Source organism: Chionomys nivalis, chromosome 4 (assembly GCF_950005125.1).
Source record: "Chionomys nivalis chromosome 4, mChiNiv1.1, whole genome shotgun sequence".
Lineage (NCBI taxonomy): Eukaryota > Metazoa > Chordata > Mammalia > Rodentia > Cricetidae > Chionomys > Chionomys nivalis.
The window spans coordinates 28,564,558-28,586,060 of record NC_080089.1 but is presented as its reverse complement, the minus strand read 5'-3'; the positions used below and the strand labels follow the sequence as shown (position 1 = coordinate 28,586,060).

General features: G+C 42.8%; 1 protein-coding gene across 3 annotated transcripts in view; it reads left to right on the top strand.

Moving 5' to 3' along the window:
* Positions 1–21,503, top strand: part of Ntm (neurotrimin) — a 977,086-nt gene that overhangs the window by 943,928 nt on the left and 11,655 nt on the right. For 2 of the 3 annotated variants that reach the window (XM_057767806.1, XM_057767807.1), the window contains exons 4-6: positions 12,801–12,935; positions 14,881–15,001; positions 18,223–18,374. In XM_057767806.1, coding sequence (XP_057623789.1) covers positions 12,801–12,935; positions 14,881–15,001; positions 18,223–18,374 — 408 coding nt within the window. Of the gene's footprint in view, positions 1–12,800; positions 12,936–14,880; positions 15,002–18,222; positions 18,375–21,383; positions 21,420–21,503 lie in introns of all 3 variants that reach the window. The other variant, XM_057767805.1, reaches the window with a different exon arrangement.

The following is a 21,503-nucleotide window of genomic DNA, read 5'->3' as shown; positions in this document are numbered from 1 at the left end:
TCTGTGTATCATGTCACTGGGTCATGTCAATTGGAGAAGGGATTTAAACAGCAATTAGATTGGTTTCTACTATGGCCAATATTTTAGCAATAATAAACTGGGTAATAACAGAATTAACAAGTAAACTAGAGTTATGGAGTTAGGTAGAGAAGATAATGAGGACCCAAATGAAGAGAATATTATCAATGAGGAAATACGTAGGACATATCAGCATGCACCAATGGGCAGGTGGGAGGCCTCCACCAGGATTCCCTGACTGCAGGTGAGGAAGAGGAGAAGTGAGGTAAGGCAGCTCTGCTTCACTTCAGGAGAACGGCGATCTGGCAGCGCTGTGAAGGAAGATGAGAGGAAGAGGGGGAATCCAGGCTCTCAAGGCTGGGGAATGACAGGTGGACATTACCCTGCAGCTATGAGCCTGGGGTTTAGCAAGCTCTTAAGTTGGAAAGCAGACGTGGAAATCATGATTACAGCTAGAATTTTCTATTTGAAACAAATTTCAGGTTTGTTTCCTGAGTGTAAGTTGCCTGGAAAGTGAAGGTAGAAGCGGTGGAGATGTGGGTCTTATCAGGTGTCATTGTTGGGTACGCACCCCAAATTCTCATGTGTTTTTTCCCAACACTGATTACCTCCTGTGTGCCAGTCATTCTTCTATGCATCTCTACAAAATTTCTCATATGATTCTCATATCCAATCTATAAGTAGTGAAAGGATACCTGCATTTTACTAAACAGGAGAGGAAGATTTGATAGCTTCTTCAAGGTCACCTAGCTCATAAAGACATAGTTATAAGCAGAAATCAATAACCTCATGCTTGTCTTGTTTTACTGTGTCATTTCCTATCCAATATCCAGATGTGTGTGCCCTTACATTTACATTTCATACAAAAGAACAAGAAGTATAAGTATACATTAGTAATGTATCCCATGAAATAGTATACCAGACCTTCTGTTGTTTTCCATACACTCTTCCTATTATAGGCTCCATGTGGTTGAAAAATTCCACCTGTGTATATTGGAACTAATAACAAAGTTGAGAGGGAGTCGCGAACAGATGGGCAGGGGGCCTGCACATGCTCCAGGTAGCACAGTTAGTTATGAAGTATCTGTGTTGGTGGCTAGGTTTTGACAACTGTTTGAAAACACACCCCCTTCTCTTCCTACTTGAAGACTATAATTACGTATGACAAATGCAAAGATTTCAGTCATGTCTTTTCCTCTCTGGGCCCAACTGTTCCTTCTTCAGATCTTCTTCCTGCTTTTCTTTCTCTGTGTTCATGTGCCTTGCCCGGTTATTGCCCTCTGTATATGGCCGTTGTGTATCGTCTCTGCACCGATTGCAAATACAGAGGTCGCTTCTCCATCTCTAGTATTCATAGCACCTTGTTATTTTTATTTCAGAAACTGATTGACTGTATCCCTTAGATTTTTCTCATTTATGGGGTGATGTCACCCCAGCTTCTCCACTTCATGCCTTCCCAAACAGGCACCTCTTTGTAAGGCTTTCCTTGGCAAATTAACTGATAAACGTGCTTTTTAAGGAGAGTCTGCGCTGTGCCCTGCATCTGAGAATGCTGTCCTTGAAGAGAAAGCCATCTCCACCAGCTCTGTCCACAACCTATGACCTCCACGCATATGGACAAAGTCTCCCATTCCCTGAGTCTTTCAACGCAGGTCTTGGTGGACAAAGACTTTCCCGTTTAATGAACACAAGAATTCCCAGATGTGCATGGCTATTCATGAAAGGGCTTATAGATAAGCTAGCTCACTTCCTGTTCACCACAAAATAGTTGATAAAGCACACGTGGCTGTGCTTTAACTCCGGCATTTTGTTCTTCTTCTCTTCCTCACCTAGACCTTGAGGGCTTTATTCTCAGGGGTGGGTGGAAGCAATGCAGATTTGGTTCTGAAATATCACTACATGGGATGTGAAGGAGCAAAACAATGCAGATACAGCTTTTGTCCCACTTCAGCTGCTATCAGACTTCCTGTGGGTAAAGGGTGGAATGGCCTCTTAGTGAAAGTGCACACATGCATGTGCATCTTTGTGTGTGTCTGTGCATTGTCCTGCATGTGCCTGCATGTACGCATGTGCCCGCGTGCACACACACACAGCTGTTTCTTCAGGTTAAAGCTCCTGCTCCACAGACTGTCTTGATAGCTAAATCCCAGGTGCTTAGGAACAACCCCTCATGCTTCTCAGCCTGCTGTGAAGGGTGGGCGGGGACTGCTGCAAGGGGGCCTCTTGCTGAGCCTGCCCTCTCTTGGCCAGAAAGATTTCTCACCACAGAAAGAATATATACATTGTTCTGTTTTTATTCAGAATATGCCATTGAAATATGTGGATTTTTTTCTTTTGCTTTGGTTTTTTCTTTTTCTTGTATTTTTAAAAAACTAAAAAACTATCTTTTTATTTTACATACCAATCCCAGTTCCCACTCCTTCCTCTCCTCCCATTCCTTCTACATACCCCCCCCCCCCCCCCCCCCCCCCCCGGCAGTCACATTCCCCAGGGAAGCTTACTTAAACAGCTTACTTGAGCTAATGGCAGCTCACCAGCTCTGGCCGGACAGGAAAGGAAAGAGCATAGGATCAAATTAGGCCCTCGAAATGTGGGTGACAGTTGTGTGCCTGGGACAGACTGTCGGGCCATTGGCAGTGGGACTAGGATTTATCCCTACTGCTTGTACTGACTTTTTGGAACCCATTCTCTTTGGAGGGATATCTTGCTCAGCCTAAATATAGTAGGGAGGGCCTTGGTCCTTCCTCAAAACGATATGCCAAAAAGATCTTAACCCTTCAGGAGTCTCCGAAATGAGTGAAATGTCCTTAAATGAATCTGGGCAAGCAATTCTGAATAAGTTCAGGTCTTTATCTTTCTCCACACCACACAGACTCCTGTCTCAAGAGAGTCAGAAAGAAGCAGTGCAGCAAACACCCAGAGCCTGAGATGACATGGCGCTGTGGGCTTCTAAATTTATCCCCCATCAATGTCTTTCAGATCAAATTGGCTGAGTTTTACAAATCAAAAGCTGATTTATTTATTTATATTTTATTTATTTTCTAGCAGCCATCAGCTGCACTCCTGCAAATACTCAGGTTCCAGACATCATGCTGAGAACTCGGAGCATCCAGCTGTGTGCTTTGATTTTGATAGCATCACCAGTAATAGATGGTCTACATGCAGAACTCAGCTGGCAGGTCCTTAAGCAGGGAACATAGGAAGGGCACCTAACTAAGAGCCAAGAAGCCTCAGAAGCCTCTCGTAGCCTGAAAACTGCCACCACTGTCATTAGGGAATGTCCTGGCCTTTCCTAAAAAGCTCACAGAGACTGTCTCCAGAGAGGCATACAAAGAGCTCCTTGTCACAAATATTTTAGGTTCTCTTTTATATAGAGACAATTCACTCTAAAAAAATCCCCCAATCTGAACTACTAAAGGACTTCCTTTTGTCTTCTTTATGCCTTAAAAATTACACTTCATATGTGCATATTCATAAATATTCAAATATATATATACATCCACTTCCAAATATCAAATTAGTTTTAACATATGGAGGAACTATACTAGGTACGTTGCTGAGACATATTTGCATATATATGTTTACACACGAAATATATAGTTGGCGTCACTTCACATTTTTATCAAATTTATATTGCTTTATGATGGAATCAGGTTAACAGATTAATTTTATGAGCATAGTTAGCATTTCTGTCACAGGCAGGGGTTCTGTTGAACAATGAAACTGTTTGGGGAATGTCTTTCTGTGTGTAACCCACATATAAATGAAGCTCCAACTCAGATGAAGACCTCCGCCACAGTAAACATCTCTACACGCAACAGAAAGGGAATTTTCAAGAACTGAGATGAGCTTCCCAGGAATAAGAAGTGTCCACGTTAGCTAGGCATCAGAGAGTGGCACTTCAGAATTGGCGTGAAGACATTGCCACATGTGCCCTCTGTGACACAAACTCCTAGCTTGCTGGCAACCAACAGTAACCTGTTGAAGGAAGTGTCTTCATAAAGATGGAAGCCAGTTGTTTAGAACGATCCGCCCATGTCACTTCCTAAGGTTGGATAGCAAAAGTAATTTCCTCACCAAGTCTTTTCAAGCTTATTCCTGAGTTTGCAGCCGGATAAAAATCAGTTTGAAACCTTCCAGAACATTTCTATGAAAGACAGCTTTTAAATTTGCCCACTCTTGCAGAGATCATCAGATTCTCTTTTGTGTCAGAACTCTGATCAAGATCGGGCAGAAAACCGAGTGTGTGTGTGTGTGTGTGTGCATGTGTGCATGTGTGTGTGTGTAACTGTGTCTTTAACGTTTTGCTCTTAGTTGTGAATTCAGAGATGTTTCTCAAGCCCTCAAGCAGGCTTACCTGGGATATAAAACTACACTTGATTTGTTTTTTAAGAAGAAGCGATCCTCAGAAATCATATTCCTTGTAAATCAAATCCTATTTTAAGGGAAATGAGTAGAGACACTAATTAAAGGATATATTATGAATCCTTTGTGGAGTTTATTACATTTCTACTGGCAGCGATGATATCTGACCTTCTTTCATTTCTTAGTTGAGATTTCCTTTTCTAGGTTTTTTTTTTTTTTATATTAAACGTTGTCCCAACTTAGTTCATATCACTGAAACCAGTGGGTGTTCTTGTTCCCTTCCCTGGGGCAAGACTGTCTATAGTTATGTGCTCATTTCACACCCACATCTATCCTGTAAGATGGTATGATCTTCTGGTCTTATGGAGGAGGGGTCTGAAACACAAAGGAACTCTCATCCAGTACAGTAAAGGCTATAGGTTGTATCCAAACTCATGGCTGAGCCGGGCGGTGGTGGCACATGCCTTTAATCCCAGCACTCGGGAGGCAGAGGCAGGAGGATCTCTGTGAGTTCGAGACCAGCCTGGTCTACAAGAGCTAGTTCCAGGACAGGCTCCAAAACTACAGAGAAACCCTGTCTCGAAAAAACCAAAAAAGAAAAAAAAAAAAAAAGAAAAACAAACTCATGGCTGTTCACTTGCAGCCAGGAAGTAGTCGCTTATAATCTTAGCATCTCTTTCATCATTTGGTTCTGGCCTCATCCGAAGCCCCGAGAAGATGTTCTGCAGCGAACGGAGCTCCTGGGTTCACAGATTGGGCAGTAAAATTCTTATATCCTAAAATGATAGTAACCCTCTTACACATTTTATCAAAATCAAGAATAAATTTGTTAGGTGGACAACTATAGTTATTGGGTGAGATGCAGCTGACTCTTTGCCTAATATTTTTATGTTATGTATATTATAAATCATTTATCACCAGTACTACATTGTGCAAACATGCTCACTGTGCATGTTTTTAGCCTAATGCCACTATTTCAATGTGAATTATGTGCACAGCCAGTGTGACTCCAATCTTGTCCAGCTGAGCATCAAAGGTCACAGACAGGTCCCACTTCTATGTTCTACATTGCAATGAGTGGTACCCTTGGATCCAGGATTACACTGTGTGCTCCGGCAGGCCCTGACCCCGGAGTCACAGTGGCACTATCTTCCTACTTATCTTTCATTTCTGGCTTTGATCACTCTCTTCTTTCCCACCTTAAAATGTTCCTTCTAGCTCTTTGCAGCTGGTACTCAGAACCTTGCCTCTACTGTAGTGTTTCCATGGACTTCCTCGTCTAGTACTGGAAAAGAGCATGGCTTCCTCCAGTCAAAACACCGCCTGCGCAGGCTCACTTACTATCATAAAGGGGTCAAGGTAGATGCCAGCTCACTTGATCTTAAAGCAGATGTGCTGAAGCCCAGTCTGATGCTGACAGAGGTGTGGAAAGTATCAATAGTTAAAATGCTTCTCTAGTCCTCTCGTCCTTTGCTGGTACTGCTAAATTCTCTGTTGGCATTAAATTTTAAAAATAATTCCTACTAATTTCTGATGCTGGGATTCTGGGTTCTACATTTTTTCCAGTTTCTGTGGTCCATTGATTTGATCTCGGCTGCTATACATATCATAAAAATATTAAGTGAAGAGACAGCTGTATCGCCTCCAATAGCTACAGCTGTCCTCCTGACAAATTTATTTTTGGGTATGATAAAATTATAACATGGTCATTATTATTTTTAGTTAAAGGAGTTTTACTGCCCAATCTGTGAACTCGGGCACTTGGGTTCCTCTGTCTTTTGCCACAGGCCTCTGAGCTCAGCATTGTGCCTAGGGAGAAGTTCCTGTGGGGCTTTGAGAGGGGAAGATCATGGATCCGGCTTGATTCAGCCTTCTTCAGTTTGATGCTTTGGTTGTCACGTTGTTTAATAAAGTAGATGTGCTCCTGAAAAGCTGGCTGTAAAACATTATCTGTGAGATAATTCATACCTACTCATTGGAGCTAGTTTTAAATGAATCACACATACCTCTGAGGAAATAATTGGCTCCAAGACTAGATATAAATTATACTAAACGTTTCATAAGCCTTCTAAAGTCGCAAATTTAAAGAAAATCTTTTCCTAAAACACTAATCGGAATTACAGTCTTATTAAAGTCAGAAAATATAAATATCATATGAAAAACACTTGTCAGAAGTGACCCTGCCTTAGAGACAGAACCACCCAAAGGGTGGTGAACCATGTGTAAACCTGGAATTGTTTTGATTGAATTCAACCCATTAAATCATTGGATCATTGAATGACTGTAATCATTTAACTCAATTAATCATTATATCCATAAGTGCTTGACAGATTTCAAATCAAGTAAGTTAGTTTTCTAGATGCATTGAGAGCCAGAGGTAACCCTGACCTGGTCCTTATTGTTTAAGAAGTTCAACTACACCGAAAAAAAAAAAATAGGCCAGCATGTGTCGCACAGCTGTTGGAAAACAGCATTAGAGCTACATGGTCAATGGCTGTACAAAATAATTCCCAGATAAGACTAGGAAACGTCCTCTACTCAGTAGGCTCAGGTTCCACACATATTGGTAGAGCCCACATAGCTGTACTTTCACCAGTTCCTCTAGAGAATTCTCCTGCAGGATGTCTTTGTCTCTGCACAAAAACTAGGAGGCTATGAAACCACCGATGTTCCTTTAAGCCCTTTAGGGTCATTATTTTATTACTTCAAAGACTTTGAATTCTGTTTGCCGTGGGGAAGAAAAACGTTGAGAGGCATCAGCAACAGAAAGCAAAGGGCATAAGCTAATGTCCAGGGGATACTGTACAAGATACAAAAATTTAAGTCTAACAAACAATCATGCTACTATCTCACAGTTAGGGGCCACTTGATACATCAATCAAGGCCTTGGTTCGTTTAGGCTTTCTTTGCCAACTGCGAGAAGGGTCATCCTCTGATCGCCTCGCTTAAGTGTCTCTCGGTGATTCTTGGCATGACCTAGCTTAGGGAAACTTCATACCTGTTTCTGTGCTATATTCTCCCCATATACCTTAATTCTGCTACTGTAACACTGCATTTCAACATAAACACTTTCTAGATTCTTCTGGCCCAAGCAAGGTGTGGTGGCTCACGCTTGTGATCCTAGCACTCGAGAGATTAAGTTAGGAGGACTGCCAGTTTGAAGGCAGTCTACAGTACAAAGTGAAAACCTCCCTGAAAACAACAAAAAGAAGGAAGGAAAGTAGGGAGAAAAAGAATGAGACACTAAGTGTAGTAACAGCTGACTGATAATTAGGTTTGAAGGATACCATTTGGGGGATGAAAGATAGTTCGTCTGAAATTACTTAATTTTTCATGGACAAATTAGAATTTGAAATAGAGGTGTGGTGTGATTACTTAGGTTGATAGGTGGTAAGAACAGTCTACGAAGATGGGATCATGACATGTGACTAAGATGAAAAGCGGCAGAGCTTGATTATGAGTCACAGGAGGAGGGGCTCACATGGCGGTTCAGCGGGTGATGCTCTTGTTACATGAACATTAGGAATGGAGTTTGGATCTCAAATACCCACATAAAATCTTGACAAGTGTGGTAGGCAGAGGAAAGGAATCCCTGAAGCCAGATGGCAAGCTAGAGCAGCTGGGATCTGCAAACTCAGGTTTTAGCCACAATACATAAGGGGGAGAGTGATTGAGGAAGATGTCTGCATCAACTTCTGACCGCTACACACTTGTACACAACACACATGAACACAATCTCCCACGCATCTCTCTCTCTCTCTCTCTCTGTCACATACATAAGCATGCACGCACACACTCACACACACACATCTTTAATGAAAGTGTTATTTTGCTCTGGAGGTCTGGAGAGATGGCTTCAGCAGTTAAGAGCATGTGTGACTCTCACAAAGGACCCAATTACAGTTCCCAGCACGTTTGTTAATTCACTACTGCCTGACCACCTGCAACCCCAGCTCCAGTGAATCTGACATACTCTTGTGGACTTTGTGGGCACCAGCATTTGCATAAGCATATACTCCTCTCTTCTACAGACTATTAAAATAAATTAAAATAAAATTTTAAGAGTCATGATAGCATTAGGGGATGGATGATAGCAATGATTGGTACCTATCGAGCGCTTAACCCAGGCCTCCCACAGTCCCCATAACAACTGCCTCTCTCAGCAGCACCGGAAGAGCATAGGATTATTCAGAATTGTTCAGAAGAAGAACCGGGAGTGCAGAGAAGTTAGTGGACTCATCACAACATGAATCCAGATGGCAGGGAATTGGTTTTGTCTAAATCTAAACTTCTGCTCTTTACAAAGGTGGTCTGTTACCTTCTTCTCTGCCCCAATGCAAGGCAAGCCCTGGTGTGTGATGGGCACCTTCCATGGAGGGGAAGCTTCTGTATTAAGGCTCAGGCATATATGTGATGTTAAAGAAAACAGGGATCCACTTGTGGTGTCTGAAGAGCTGAGCCATGGAGAGGGAAATATTTTAGGATGATGAATGTCATTTTCAACCAAAGATGCATTTTCTCTAGAAGAGAAAGCCAACTTATAGATGAGTAGCTATTGATCATGAAGAGACTCTTTGCACTGGCTTTTATCAAGCGGTTTGCCACTTTCCGTCTTAAAAAGCCTGCAGCAATTTAGAAAGTGTGCTCAGTTAAATTGTTTCTGTTTTTCCCCCTCCTATATTCTTTCTAAGTTCTTTATGCTCATGCTAGCGATAAATCACCAATCAGTTCACAGCCAGAGTGTAAATGCTGTGATAAGAAACCTTGATTTTAAAAAAAAAAATGCTAAAACTTCATATTTTGGTTTAGTGTGCTCTGTTCATTTGTTTGTCCTAAGTGGCACTAATAGGGACATAGGTACTGGTGCTAACGAGCTTAACTTACTATGTGTGTGTGTGTGTGTATGTGTTTTCATCTTTCTCCCCATTTTTTCCATTTAGACCCCTAGTAAAGAAATCTCCCTACTATGAGAAAGGTGGAAACAGTGAACAGTAGCATTTATAAAGCTCCCCTACACCAATGAGCTCCTTTTCACTGGCCTTATTTACCATTGTCAGAAAATGTATATACCGGGAGGCAGCGACAGTATGTGGGTTCTTTATGGTTTCTCACTTTGTCTAAGGATGTATGGTAGTAAAATAAAGTCTCATCGGCTTTTGCGTGACTTACATATACTAAATATTTGGATCAGTAAAAAGAATATGCCTCCCCCAAATCCTAAACCATCTGCTTCCTTCCTTATACACCACCTGGCAAGAAGAGATGAATTTTCATGGTCATTCATACCCCCACATTCTTGCAGAATACTTGATGAGTTTTTGATGTCAGTGACCATTTACCAGCTTGCATTTCAGCATATGACTGTACACCTCCCAAATGTTCTTCCTTTCGGATTTCTACAGAGTAAGTTAATCACAGTTCGACTTCTACAAATCTCGGTGTAATCACGCCATGTATATCCAGATCATAGATCCAGATCAAAAAACAAGGACTTAAATTAGAGAAAGCAAGTGCCCCCGAAGAAGCCACCATCTTCTGGTTCCTCTGTCTTGGTAGTATACTACCTGGTCCTAAAATCTCGAGGTCCCACCAATCATGGCAGTGACACTGGAGCTCAATCCAGAAACAGCTGTCCAAAGCTAATTTATTTCCTAATGCTGAGGCACTGTTAATTTATAAATTACACTGGTAATTTGAGCTATTATTAATTTCAGATGGTGTAGGGCAAGCCTAATTAAAATATGACACCAATTGCCACACATATGTACCAAGGACTACCATTTAAAATTAATGGGAATATTAAGTGTGACACTGGTCTCTGAGATGCTTTGCACGGTAATTATAGCATTCTAGTGCGAAAAGATCTGACAAACGTTGGCCTGCAGTTGGTGGTAAATAAACAACGGCCACATAAGAGGAATCACAATTTCTTCACTAGAATCCCTTCTTACTTCCTCTACCCTTCCTCAAACCAAGGTTCTCAAGAGTGTGTTAACCTAAAACAATAATCCCGACACAGAAGTTTCTTATTGAAACGGTGAGTCTTTAAGGGGTTCAGATTGATGGTCTTCTGTGCTGGGTTGTGAGCCCTGTTTCCTGCTTAATGAGCATGCCCTTGATTCTTCTTGTGAATTAAATGTTTTTCAGGTTTTTGTTTTTTTTAAAGAGATGCTAGCACTTCTTTTCTCCTTCAAAGGGAATAGAAGGAATAAAATGTTGGTACCCATGCAGTACAAATTCCATAAACCTAAATATGTGTAAATGAGTGTTCTGGGTCAGTAGGGTGTTGATGGATGGTTGCACAAACATGGTGTCTTAGGGGTTTTATTATCATGAAGAAACAGCATGGCCATGGCAACTCTCATAAAGAAAACATTTAACTGGGGTGGCTTGCTTACAGCTTCAGAGGTTCAGTCCATTATCATCATAGTGGTGAGCATGATGGCATTCAGGCAGACATGGATTGGAGCTGAGATTTCTACATATTGCAGGATCCTATGTCAACAGGAAGTTGACTGGCAGTCACACAGAGGGAAGCTTGAGCAAAAGGGATCTAAAAGCCCGCCCCCAGGCACAGTTACAAATTGCAGTAGAGTCAACAGTAATGGCTTTTTTTTTTGCAAGAAGATGGGGTGTGCTTATTTTTCTATTATTGTTGTTGCTATGCTATTGTTACCGTTGCCATGACAAGAATGAAGACAGCACTGTCATGTATGGCTACAGCTTGTAGGCCATGCACATCCTTTGTATTATGTTCATTTCTTAGCCCTTGGTTTCACGTTCTGGATTAGCAGAAACATGTGACATTATAGGGGGATTTCAGGACCTGCATCTAAAAGTCTCTGTGTTCTGGGGCTGTACACATGAATGCAGCTTCATCCGACCTCCCTCTGTGCTTCCCTAAGGCTTTCAGGATTAACTACATTACCAAGTGAGCAGTACATGGGAGCTTCCAAGTGCTTTCCTGTGTGCTGTGTTCTTTCTATTGGTTGCTCTCAGTAACCATGAGATATCAGGCCTGCTTTGTGAGTTACATCTGGAAAGGTGAGTCTCCATTTCTAGGGATATTCCCAATTCAGTTCCTTGTCCCAGAATTAACCACAATGCCCCCTGCTGTTCACTTTTACATCATCTTACTTTAGGATATTGCCATTTTCATTTTCCTCACTAAACAGTTAAGAAAGGATAATCCCAGAAGGTAAACAGCATCTTCCTTCTTTATGCAAAACTTTGTTTATATGAAAATAAGACACAGGGCAGCTTTGAGACAAACTTAGAAACAGATTCCCTAAGTGCCTTGGGCTTAACCAGGTGTGGTGGCACACAATTGTCATCCTAGCATTGGGGAGGTGACAAGAAGATCATGTGTGCAAGGTCTAGGCAACGCAGTGAGCTGGAGGCCAGCCTTGAGCATAGGAAACCATGTCTGAAAGAGTGGGGCAGGGCGAAGGCTTAGTCTTTGCATAACTGAATGCTCATGACTGTATATATCATGTGTGGAATGTGGTATGAGTATGTTCTCATTATTATTGACCATGTTTCACTGGAGATGTGAAATCAAATTTCCAAATGCTTAAGTTACAGGGAAAGAGTTGTAGTCATGGATTCTGACTCCTCACGTTCTGCTCTTCTTGTGGTTTGACATCACATGCGTGGTCTCCATGTTGGTTTGTTCTTTGAGTTTTCTGCCTAAGAATTCCAGGAGATCAGTGTCTGAAAAACTGCTATCTGCTGTTTGCTTGTCTAATTTAAAAAACAAAGGTGTTTCATTTACGTGTTTCACTTCCGATGTGTCTCATGGAGTGTATGTGTGAGTGTATGTGTGTTTGTGTGCACGCACATGCATGTGTGTGTGTATGTGTGTGTAACCATTATGCAGTATCCTCAAATGACTCATGCCCAGGATTGTATTATGAAGCTCAGCATCCGAGGCTCACTTTAAATGGTGCCTGGAGGTCAGAAAGAGTTAAGGTGCCTGCTCCAATCCCAGAAGTGAACCACGTGGTAAGATCCCAGCAGTGTAAATGTCAAGATTATTAATCACTTATGGAGAACCAGTTAATTCTCTCCATACATGAGTTCAGTGGGAGCACAAACACTGCAGCTAGAACACTGGGGAGCCAAGGAAAATAGGGTGTGAATGGGGGGGGGGCAGAAATAGGGAAGAAAGACTCTGTGGAGTTCTTAAGAATTTGTGCTGAAAAGGGACAGTTCTCCAGAGGTAACCAGTTCAAACTTTCTCTTCCCTCCCTCTCCAACCCTCCGCCCTCACTCAGGAGCAGAGGACTGAGCCTAGACCCTTGGGCTTCATAGGCAAGTGCTCTACCACTGAGCTAAATCTCCAACTCCTTTGCTTTGTCTTCTGAGTGTCTTTGGTCGTCTGCACCTAGTTTACTCTACCCCACTCTTTCCTGCAGCTGTCGGCTTCGTGAGTGAAGACGAGTATCTGGAAATTCAGGGCATCACTCGGGAGCAGTCTGGGGACTACGAGTGCAGCGCCTCCAACGACGTGGCTGCTCCCGTGGTACGGAGAGTGAAGGTCACCGTGAACTGTGAGTGGCCCTGCCAGCCCCCGCCCTATGAGTGCTTGAGACTGGTCTCTTATCAAGCCTGCAGCAATAAGCCAGCCTTCAGAGTGGGCAGAAAAGACCCAGCATCACTCTCTGGCCTCTGCTCTCAAAAGCTAAGAGGCCAAAGTCATGTTTTCTTTTCTTTTTTTTTCCACAGGCCCAGTGCCCCTTTCTTTTTCAAAGCAACTGACATCATATAGCATATAACATCAAAGTTTCATACATGACTAGCAAATCAATAAACGATATTAGATACCTGCTTCATGTACATGTATTTCAAAATCCAAACTTTTCCTGTAATTTATACGTGATGCAGTGAGAGACTTCCCAGTCAGAAACTTCCAGAGAAGCAGAGATGCCTGAGCTGGGACAAATACTACCCCTGCGTGTGGAGTGTGTTTGTATCTCAATCTTTTGTGATCACGATGGTGATGGATATAGATCACTAATTAGATATGTAATTTAAACACTAGTATGCACAAATGCAGGTTTTTCAGAGGGTATATCCCAAATTTTTATCTTTAACTAATAGGCACAAAATTCAAACCATTTGAAGGCCAGTGCTGAGAAAACTTCATTCTCCCTTTACCAACCGTCTGAATTCTCCCCGACATTAATCCACATGAATTTGCTACTGGTTCCTCCCCATTTTTCTCTGGACTCTGTGTTATGTACATTGACTTGGCTCCCTATGACTTGCAGAAGGTTTTCGCTTGTCACAGATTGTAACCCAAGACCTAGACCAGCGTCACAGAAGCTTCTCCCCTCCAACATGGGCAGGGTGGGGGAGGGCAAGGATGCTGTATGTAGATTAATACTCCCTCTCTATTGCTTTGATGTGTGCTCTGGCTTGAACCTAGGTGGCATGAAACGCTTAAGGCACAAAGGCAAAGCAGTCCTGCCATTTAGTTTAAATAAGAGGAAAACTATTTTTCTTAAAACTACTTTTAAGGGAACTTAAAATTATTTACAATTGTTGACCCATGAACCTAAAAAGTAAAACAAAGGTGGAAGCAAAGGGACAAATGTATTGTGGAAATTAGGAAAAAGGGGGAGTCAACCTACGGAATATGAACTAGAAAGCGTCAGGCTGCTGGGTTCTCATTCCGAATCTGCCTTCGCAAGGCTAACGCAAAGGAAACACCATCTACTCTAAGACACTCATCATCTGCAAGACAAAAGTAAATAATTTTCTTAGGAGAAACCTTCCTCTTCCTGGTACCGTGAACCCAGAGGAAATCCTCTCCACTGTCTGGTATAGTCAACACATCCTGTTCAGTGCCCTGACACCAAACAGAAGAGTAATTTTAGAGTTACTCTTGTATAATACCCATCAGTGCAGACTGTCAGGATGCCACAGATAGCTGACTGAAGACTTCAAATGAATGCAGACCCAGCAAGGAGATGTAGTTGAGCACGGGATCCATTTCAGAATGCCCACGGGAAGGACCAGTCTGCACATCCTTCAGGGGATTCTCCATGAATATTATTAGTTATCAGGGAGTCTTCGGTGGGAATTGAATAGCTGGAAGTCCTACACGTTGGTGAGACCTGGAGTGGGGAAATTCTATGAGGATGATTAAAGGTGCTGCCTGCCACCCCATGGAGGGGAAGGCTGATGGGTGGGTGTCAGCCTATGAATGCTAAAAGGCTTAAACAGGCAAGGTGCCTCGGGAGCTCACTGCTTCACCTCAGCACAGAAAAGAGAGGCAACGCGTGCCAAAAGATGATGTCTTTCTTTAGAATGGCATCCAGCCTGTGTTTGTTCTCTGGAGCAGTCTGTATAGCAGTTTGATGATGTAGATGAATCGAAGTAGGGCAGAGAATAGGAAACCAAGTTTATGAATGAGGCAGTTTGTTGCTTTTGTTTGTTCGTTTTCATCTTTAAAAGTACTGTTAAGTGGCATGGACCGTCTTCTCTCTGCAGATCCGCCATACATATCAGAAGCCAAGGGCACAGGTGTCCCTGTGGGGCAGAAGGGGACTCTGCAGTGCGAAGCCTCGGCAGTCCCTTCAGCAGAATTCCAGTGGTTCAAGGATGACAAGAGGTATGGTCCTCGGTCCCCCTCTCCTCATCAGCATCCCTTCCCCGTTCCTGATTGCAGATAGACACCATCTAATCTCGGGAAATCCTCTCCTGACACCCAATGGGAGTGCGGTGTGCAAGCAAGCTTTTTCTAAATTAAGGAAAGTTCAGTTTCAATGCCATCTCCAGTGTTATCACTTGCCAACCAGTGAGCCCAAAAGGTAATATAATTTAGCCAGGCAAAAATCAGAAAATAAAAGCCACCAACAATATTGTGAACCCCGTGATTTTTTTTAATAGGCCATGAAAATAATATGTTCTGCAGAAAGCTATTTTTAACATTTTCTCAGACCTGAGAAATTCAACCTGCCTCTGGGAGGGGCTCTCAAGTTGCCTACCCGTCTCAAGTCTCTACGTCCCTCCCTGAGGTTCTCAGTGCCACTGTGTATGAGTCCGTGACCCTCTTGCACCCTCCCTTTGTGTGAAGGTTGTCCTTTCTCTGTAGGAGAAAAGAGTTAGGACTGGCCCCTTCCTTCCCATTGTCGCAGCCATCACAGGGACATTTGTTGTGAGTCAGTGAGGATGATCATTTCGAGGAGTTATCAAATTGCATGTCAGCGCAGGGGTCAGTGGCTCAGTACAGCCAGACAATGTGACAATTACCACTATCACAGAGCGATTTGAGGGTGGATGAACAACAACTAAATGTCTAAGCCCTGCCTGTGTTCAGAATATTTTCATAAAAGTAGAGGCGGCGGTGCCAGAGGTGGAACAAAGTCCCGCGAGATCTGGGGGTAGATGAGCAGAGTGGAAGAGGCTAAGTATGGAAAACCACAAGGAGAGTCTGAGAAGGGCAGTGGGGGACCTCCTAGAAGAGCATGCCATGCTGCAGGGGTTTCTTTCTTCTTTCCTCGTGCAGTCTCCAAGGCTTTAAGTGTCTTCTAGCTCCTTTTCCAATAAACGAAATTGTTTTGAGAACCCAGTCACTTCATCTTAAAATCCACATCCAGTGAGGGACACTCTGGATTTCTAGGACACACGCTGGCAGCCTTAGTAAGGTGTGGTATAGGCAGCCACCATTTTATACATGGAAGACCTGAGACAGAAAGAGGTGAACAGACCCACTGAAGTAAGAAATGGAGCTGGCAGTTTTCCTTCATTTGAGAAATCAGAAATCCTTCTTTCCTCCCACCCTTCTTATTGTAATAAAGAGAAACTGAGGCTTAGAGTTCCAAGATGTAAACACACACACACACACACGTTAGCCTCTGATTCTGAACACTAATTCTTAGTTAAAATTTATTCACTGTACTCTATTATTTAAATTTTTGATAGGAAAAATACAGAAACAAAATATAACAGAAAAACAAGCTCCCAAAATGTGTGAAGAAACAACAACAAAAATGTGTGTTGAGGCAAAGAACAGGAAAGCTGTCATTTGGGGCAGCACCAGTCCCAGCAGGGGCCACCATCTATGTCATCATTTCCTCTGAAGACAAAGGGAGACATGCCCCAATGCTGACTCAGAAGCCCAGTTCAGGCAGCTTTGTGGGCTCCTTGAGCTCCTTTCATAGCGTCCCCTTTGCTCCCTCCCATTGATTTTTCTGTCCATTTTCTCACTTGCTCGTGTATGCATTCCCAATGTTCTCTCCCATTGAGCGGGTTTCGCTGTCCTCCTAACAGTCAGCATGCCAAAATCATGTCTACCCCGTGGTTTGGGCCACAGCTTTTCTTCTTTGTGCCACAGAGGCCACAAGGTAGTGGTGGCCACAGGTCTCAGAGGGAACATGACATCTGTCTCCAGAAAATGACATCTGAAGCCCATTTCACTGTCACTGACATAAACAGAATTCAGCCACAAATAGAAGAAGTTTAGGTGGGGACAGGAAATCTTTTTAGATGTCTTTGGGGACTTCACTCTAATGCTGCTTTCTCCTCCTTGTCCTGGGTCCGCTGTCAGTCAAAGGGAGAGAAGATGGAACTCTACACTTAAAAAAACCCTGCCCAGCTAACAGGGACAGCAACCATTGAAAGGTCTCCAGCTTCCTTAAAAAACCTAGGGCCAAGCCGGGCGGTGGTGGCGCACGCCTTTAATCCCAGCACTCGGGAGGCAGAGGCAGGCAGATCTCTGTGAGTTCGAGACCAGCCTGGTCTACAAGAGCTAGTTTCAGGACAGGCTCCAAAACCACAGAGAAACCCTGTCTCGAAAAATCAAAAAAAAAAAAAAAAAAAAAAAAAAAAAAACCTAGGGCCAGACTGGAGAAATGACTCAGAGGTTGAGAGCCTAGCTGCTCTTCCATAGATCCTGAGTTCAGTTCCCAGCAACTACATGGTGGCTTAAACCATCTCATAATGAGATCTGGTGTCCTCTTCTGGCCTGCAAGCAAAACACTGCATACATATTAAATAAATCTTAACCAAAAAAAAAAAAAAGAAAGAAAGAAAGAAAAGAAAAAAAGAAAGAAAGAAAAGAAAAGAAAAAAAAAAGAAAGGAAGGAAGGAAAAGAAAAGAAAGAAAGAAATTTAAGGCCTGTAGCAGTAGAGGGTGGTGGATTTCTGAATGCCTGAGGAGGGGAATGTATATCATCCTGGGAGTATAAAATGCTTCTAAGCTCTGCTGTTCATCCTGTACTGTGTTTAGCTAAAGACATTTCTGAGCCGTCAAAGCACAAACCGGCTTTGAGCAAACATCATCCCACTATGGAACCCAAATCCTATTCACAGCTTGGTTCTGATGTAAAGACTTCTCCTCTTATGGAGAACACTGCCAAACTAGGAAATGGGATCCACGCCCACACCAGCTCCCAGAAGCATCCTCACGGTGGCTTGCAGAGCCTTGGGCAGCACCCCTTACAGGATTCACTTCTATATGACAAGTTGGAAATGGAACAGTGGCAATTGTCCCCAGTGAAGGGTGCTCCGTGTCATCCCTCAGATCCAAAGAGCATTTCAGTGAGGACGAGTGAGTCCCGCCAGCATATCAGCTGCGTTCTCCAGTAGTTCACATGTCCAGGGAAGATTGTTCTAGACTGACCCCTGGAGATACTCTGGGCAGCTTGTTCTTCCCAAGTCCTGTGGAAACATAGAGTTCCATTAAGAAGAATGAATCATTATCATGATGGTGTCATAGTGGGGAGATGAAGATATCATTAATTCTAGATTCTAAGTTCATCCTATGAGAGAAATTGACAATTTTTTTTCCCCTTCACCCACTCTCCTTTTTTCTGTTGCTTGTTTGCCTAGACTGGTTGAAGGAAAGAAGGGAGTCAAAGTGGAAAACAGACCTTTCCTCTCAAAGCTTATCTTTTTCAACGTCTCCGAACACGACTACGGAAACTACACGTGTGTGGCCTCCAACAAGTTGGGCCATACCAATGCCAGCATCATGCTATTTGGTGAGACTCTGCCCGGAGATGGGTAACAAGGCATTGTGAAGTGGGGAAGGGTTGATGGATGGAGGGAAAGAGAAATGGATGAAAAGAAAAGGATTAGAAGTGAGCCAAGTAGAACAAATGAAAGAATAAGAAAGGAGAGAGGGAGAAAAAAATAACAACTCAAGCATGTAAGAATGTCCGCACCAGAAGTCGGAAAGGAAAATGGAATGTACATTTATCTAAAATGACCAAAGTCCTGAAGCAGGAGACAAAGGTAGCTTTAAGATGCCAAAAATGACTTTTTCCCCTTCAGTGATGTCTCCAAAGCTGACTCAGATTATAATTGGACAAAATAGTTAAGATCTCAGAGAGGAGCTTTTATAGCTTCTGTCTTTTGCTCACTGGGCTAAATAACGTGCACCCTTTTCTGAAACTTTCCCAGCCATTGGCACATAAGGAAATCTGAATGACATTCATAAGAGCAGAATCGCAGCTCTTGGAATCCTTAATATTATTCATTTCAGAGATGGGCAGATAAAGAAGACAGAAAATGGGATTTTCCAAGTTCTCTATTTGTGTCAATGACTGGTAAAGACATTTGCCCATCTTCCCCATCATTTTGAATGATCTCATATCATTGTTCATGCACCGGTTTCTTAAATCTTTATTGAGGGACTAAGTTTATAAAGCAATTTTTTTCTACCCTCATTTCATACCTAGTCCTTGTATTTGCGGCAGAAGCAGTAAGCAAGCTCCATGGAATGCACTGTATGTCTAAAGCCTGTGAGCAGTGTCTACACAGGAGTGAGCACATATGCCCACTGACCATCAGGAAGGACTTTAGTCTCCAGTGGTCTTACATCCTTCATGGGTTCAGATACTTCCTATGTATCATGTGATTAATTTCTTGTTGGCTTTTGAGCACATTTATCCATACCCTACCAAAGTAAATGATTGTCAAATTTCCCAGTTTCTCCCATTCCCCATGTTAAAGATACAGGAATGTGATAGGAAGGGAAAAAGAAAGATGTGACCTGGCACTCTGGTTTGTGAACTCCCAGGCAATCTCACAACCTCAGGGGCTCAGCTCTTCATTCTGCCCCTGAAACATACCCTTGGTGCTAACAGCATGCATTCTGTGGTACCATTTCTGCTTTCCAAGTCCACCTTCCCAGCCTTCTACTCAGTATAGGAAATTCAGTCCAGCCTTTGATGAGGGGGTTGGAAAAGGGAAGCCATGTTTGATCCCAGAACACAAGGCTGAGAAGGGGCTTGCTGTGACTGGAATGAGTGTGATGCTTAGGACTTCAACGGCTATAAGATTCTTCCACGTCCAGCGATATCCATGTACCTCCCCTATGCGTGGGCAGCATCAGGACTGCCATCCTCCCGCAACTTTGTGCATGGGAAAAGTCTAAGAATTTTCTCATGTACAGGGACAGTCATAAGTGCCCTTCTTATCTGTCAGACCTTTGGGGGTTTATGGAAGGTACTTGTCTGTATGCACAAAGGGTAGGATTGGAAAGAAGCAGGGCTATTCTCCTTTGTCTTGAAAACGAAGGTTTATCTACAGTGAATGTTTCCCTCAGTGCCTTCCCACACCCTGCCCTACACAGTCATGGCCATTCCTTCTAATGGTCTTCCTCCTCCTTAGAAACTCCTTAGAAACTCCATTCTAAGATGGAGAGAGAAATGGCTTTGCTGTCAGTTTTTTCAGCAGACACACGCATGGCAATTATAGCTTTGTTTTCCCTCCCTTGCCACCACTGATAGGAGAGCATTCACCCTCTGCCTCCTTCGTGATATTTTTGTCATTGACAGCTTCCTAGATTCTAGGGTTTGCTACGCGTCCATTATGAACTAATAGCACCTTTGCAAATAAATGGAGGAGGTCTGGGTTAACCACAGATGAATAGAGTATGGGTGGAGATGCTCCTTAGTGCAAGAGGTCTCAGAGCTGTGAGATACAAAATCTCTAGGAGGGAAAGGCAAACTTGCAACCTCCTTCAAATTTCGTGAGTTAGAAATCAATTTCATTTGTTAGTTTCATTTGTGAGACTATTCCTGAGGAACCTATCACTGAAGAACCGCATGAGCACCATACTTCCATAGAGCTGTTGAAATCCCAATCACGTTTAAGATGAGTGTTTTCCACCCCTCATCCTCAACCAGGTCTAGCCTAGACATTACTGTGGTTCCCAAGTTCATAGTTGAAGGTCACTATTAGTGAGGTTCCTTGACAAATACAAATTTATCAGGGAATGTCCTGTGTCATTTTCACTAGAAGTCACCAAGCAAACGAGGGCAGATTGGACAGTAGCACTTACTTTTATGAATATAAAGCATCCATGATTATTAAATTTTTCTACATAGCCATTGCAGAAAGCAAGCTAAATAATTGTCATTTTGTCATTGACTTGCACATAAATCATAAAAGGGTATCCTTTCCATGTCGCCCTGAAAAGTGAGGGATCTGGCGTAAGGAACTCCTAATAAGATCATATCTTGGGAGATGTAGGTCCTATAGGAGAAGCTTGGACCTTGCAATTAACAACCAATAAGGCTTCCTGAATCACAGTGGCTCCAGGGAGCCCTAATTGAATTCAGACCATGGTACCATGAGACCAGCAATTGCTGGATTTTGTCTTTAACTGTAAGAAAATGGGATGAGGATGTGGTAGGAAAAATTTTACCTGGCAAAAAACTTTCTTCCTTTGCTTGCACTTTGCTTATTCCCAAGCTCAGCAGACACAAAGACTAAATCCATCTGCACTGAAAAGTACATAAGGTGGTCCTCTGCCTTGCTTCCCACCATCCCATCCCTGTTAAGGGACAGAAAGCATTTCAGTGTTTGTCTTGCTGCACCTTGTCCTATGACCTTTGGTTTGTGTCTTCCTTTATTTATCCTTTCCTTTAGAAATGCTTGTGAAAGGTGGTATACAAACTATATATGAAAAATATATAGCGACTGTATATAATTTATGTGTCTGTTTTCATTTTTCTCTCCTGTATGTCCCCCACCCGATTTAGAACTAAATGAGCCTACAAGCTCAACTTTATTGCAAGGTCAGTATCCCCTTTGCCTTCTGTTTTCCTTCCCTTCTCCTCAATTCTAAAGCCCTCACCCTCTCCCTTGCCTTCACCCTCGCT